The sequence below is a fragment of the Neomonachus schauinslandi genome, chromosome 2, assembly GCF_002201575.2.
Source record: "Neomonachus schauinslandi chromosome 2, ASM220157v2, whole genome shotgun sequence".
Taxonomy (NCBI): Eukaryota; Metazoa; Chordata; class Mammalia; order Carnivora; family Phocidae; genus Neomonachus; species Neomonachus schauinslandi.
In genome coordinates, this window is record NC_058404.1 from 203,273,722 (window position 1) to 203,276,606 (window position 2,885).

Consider the following 2,885-nt stretch of genomic DNA (forward strand, 5'->3'; position numbering starts at 1 on the left):
GATCTTCAGTGCGGGAACAGGAGCCGAGGTTCCTGGGATCTTCAGTGGGGGGACAGGAGCCGAGGTTCCTGGGATCTTTAGTGCGGGAACAGAAGCCGAGGTTCCTGGGATCTTCAGTGTGGGATCAGGAGCCGAGGTTCCTGGGATCTTCAGTGAGAAGTGCGGGATCAGGAGCCGAGGTTCCTGGAATCTTCGTGAGAAGTGCGGGAACAGGAGCCGAGGTTCCTGGGATCTTCAGTGGGGGAACAGGAGCCGAGGTTCCTGGGATCTTTAGTGCGGGAACAGAAGCCGAGGTTCCTGGGATCTTCAGTGGGGGAACCAGAGTAGGGGCCAATAGCACCTGGCCATTCGCTTAACGTCCAGGCCCGCCACTGCTTCCAGGACCAGGGACCCAGATGCCCTCTCCCCTGCTATTCATCCGTCTCTCCCTCGGCCTATTCTGTGTGGTCCCTGAAGGGCATGTGCTCCCGGCCAGGTTGGCCATCGGAAGGGGAAGGGAAGTCACGCCAGCCTCAGAGCCAACTGTCCGTATTTTGGGTTGCCATCTGTCAGAGGCTCAGCTCTTGTAGAGAACGGGATGAGAGGGCAGTGAGCAGCCTCACTGTAGGCCCTGCACCCCACACGAGACACCTGCTCGAGGCCACTCACTGCTTCAGCCCAACGTCCAGGCTGGTGGGGGCATAGTCAATGTGTCAGCTCACACATGGTGCCTGTGGGCCAGCAACCTGCGCACAGCCCATCAGCAGCCTCCCTCGCCATCCATGAGACCCAGCGCAGGAGGCTCAGTGGGGGGGGGGGGGGGGGCGCAGACGCGGTGGCCAGAGCATTTCACTGAATGTGATGTGCCCTTGATTGCAAGGCCCACTGTTGTATCCTGCTAGGGAAGAATAAAGCCCGTCCCTGAACTATGACAGGTCATGGATTACATCCTGGGCCCCCTGCCCTTGGGCGGGAAATTGGACACTGCAGGCCCTCGCCCAATGTCTGGCTGTTGTCAGAGCGTGTCCTCTGCGGATCACGACAGCCCTTTAGGGAGCGCTCGCGGCCCTGGGGCACGGGCCTGCCGCCCTCCTGGACCTGAGACAAGCCCTCCAGGAGCCAGACGCACCCCCTTGCAGAGCCAGGTGTTTCTCCCCCCCCCCACCCCAGCCTGGCTGTGGGGCATACCTGGGGGCCTCGGCTGTTTGGGAGACGCTAAGGCGGGGGTGCTGTGCACGCTGGGAGCAATGCCTGGCCCAGCGTGGGGCGTGGTCTGCACGGACCTGACCCTCCGTGGGGCGTGGCCTGCACGCGCCTGGCCTTACGTGGGGCGTGGGGTGTGGTCTCGCCCTGCGTGGGGCATGGGCGTGATCTGCACGCGCCCGGCCCTGCGTGGGGCGTGGTCTGCATCCGCCTGGCCCTGCGTGGGGCGTGGTTTGCACACACCTGGCTCTCCGTGGGGCGTGAGCATGGTCTGTATGCGTCTGGCCCTGCGTGGGGCATGGGAGTGATCTGCACCTGCCTGGCTAGGCGGGGGGCGTGGTCTGCACGCTCCTGGCCCGGCGTGGGGCGTGAGCGTGGTCTGCGTGGGCTCCGCTTGTGCCTTCCTCTTCAGGGCTTGTCCCCACCCGTGGAGAGCTACAGCTGGGGGTCTTGTGGGGCGGGGCCCTGTCGCGGTGGAGCCCCAACTTCGGGGAGGGTCCTTCCCATTGGGCGGTTTTGCAAACGAGTAGCAGCTCAGCACATGTCATCTAAACCCTGGGGAGACAGGACACCGACCTGCTCATGGGGCTTCACGCGAGGCGACCCAGGCCACACAGAGACACGTGGACACCGTCAGGGCAGGTGTCCAGGGCTGTCGTGGAGACCACGCCTGCATGTGGGAGCCGCAGGGGAGCACGTGGGGAGGGCGCAGTGGGCAGTGCGCAGGGGCCAGTGACCCGGAGGCCGGCCCTTTCCAGGCGGCGGGTCGCCGTCCCGGGGCCCCGTGTGCGTTTGTGCCGGGACTATTTGTCGCTCTCCCCCCGTAGCAGTGTGTCAGTGTGGCCCTTGCGGGGTCTGGGGGTTTCGGATGCTCCGCGTCCTCCTCAGCATCCTGTTTTACTGTCTGGTGCCCACACGGAAGGTGAGCCCAGGCCCCCGCACACACACAGTGCGTTCTCTCGGGGGGCGGGACCCCTAGGCTGCTGGGGAGTCGGAGCCCAGAGCCAGCAGGGTCACCCGCAGTCACCCCCGATGTCACAGAAGGGGCTCCTGCCCAGGGGAGGCCGCAGTGCGGTGCACACGGGGACGGAGACCCGAGGGAACTGCGGGCCTCTCGGGACCGTCCCAGCCTGCGGCCAGGCTGGAGGGGGAGCATTAGCAGCCCTCCCCCCGCCCCGGGGTTGGGGTGTCTGGGCTGGTTTGGGGTGGCAGGCGGCCGGCAGCAGCCAGGCTCAGGGCCCCGCGGCCAGCCTCTGACGGGGTGGCCACCCTCGCTCCCGGCAGGTGCTGAACGAGGCGGTGGGGGCGCTGATGTATCACACCATCACGCTGACCAGGGAGGACCTGGAGAAGTTCAAAGCTCTGCGCATCATCGTCAGGATCGGCAGCGGTTTTGACAACATCGACATCAAGTCGGCCGGGGACTTAGGTAGGGTGCTCGCAGTTCTTCGCTTTGCAACTCTGTGTCTTCTTTCCTCGACCTCGTAGGCTGGTTTTGCTTTTACACCGAGAATTCTCTTGCACCTCCTTGTTTGGTTGGAAGTGACTTGTGAGCCGGCTTCCGGGGTGCGGGGCCCCACGCCAGTTCCCTGGTCAGCGCGGCTCCCTCAGAGAGCCTTGCAAGTGACTTGTGAGCCGGCTTCCGGGGTGCGGGGCCCCACGCCAGCTCCCTGGTCAGCGCGGCTCCCTCAGAGAGCCTTGCA

General features: G+C 65.2%; 1 protein-coding gene across 4 annotated transcripts in view; it reads left to right on the forward strand.

The window, feature by feature from the left end:
- The window catches only part of CTBP1 (C-terminal binding protein 1), a 372,880-nt gene that overhangs the window by 362,522 nt on the left and 7,473 nt on the right, over window positions 1-2,885 (forward strand). For all 4 annotated transcript variants that reach the window (XM_021677733.1, XM_021677732.2, XM_021677730.1 and 1 more), the window contains exon 4: window positions 2,467-2,611. In XM_021677733.1, coding sequence (XP_021533408.1) covers window positions 2,467-2,611 — 145 coding nt within the window. The remainder of the gene's footprint in view (window positions 1-2,466; window positions 2,612-2,885) is intronic.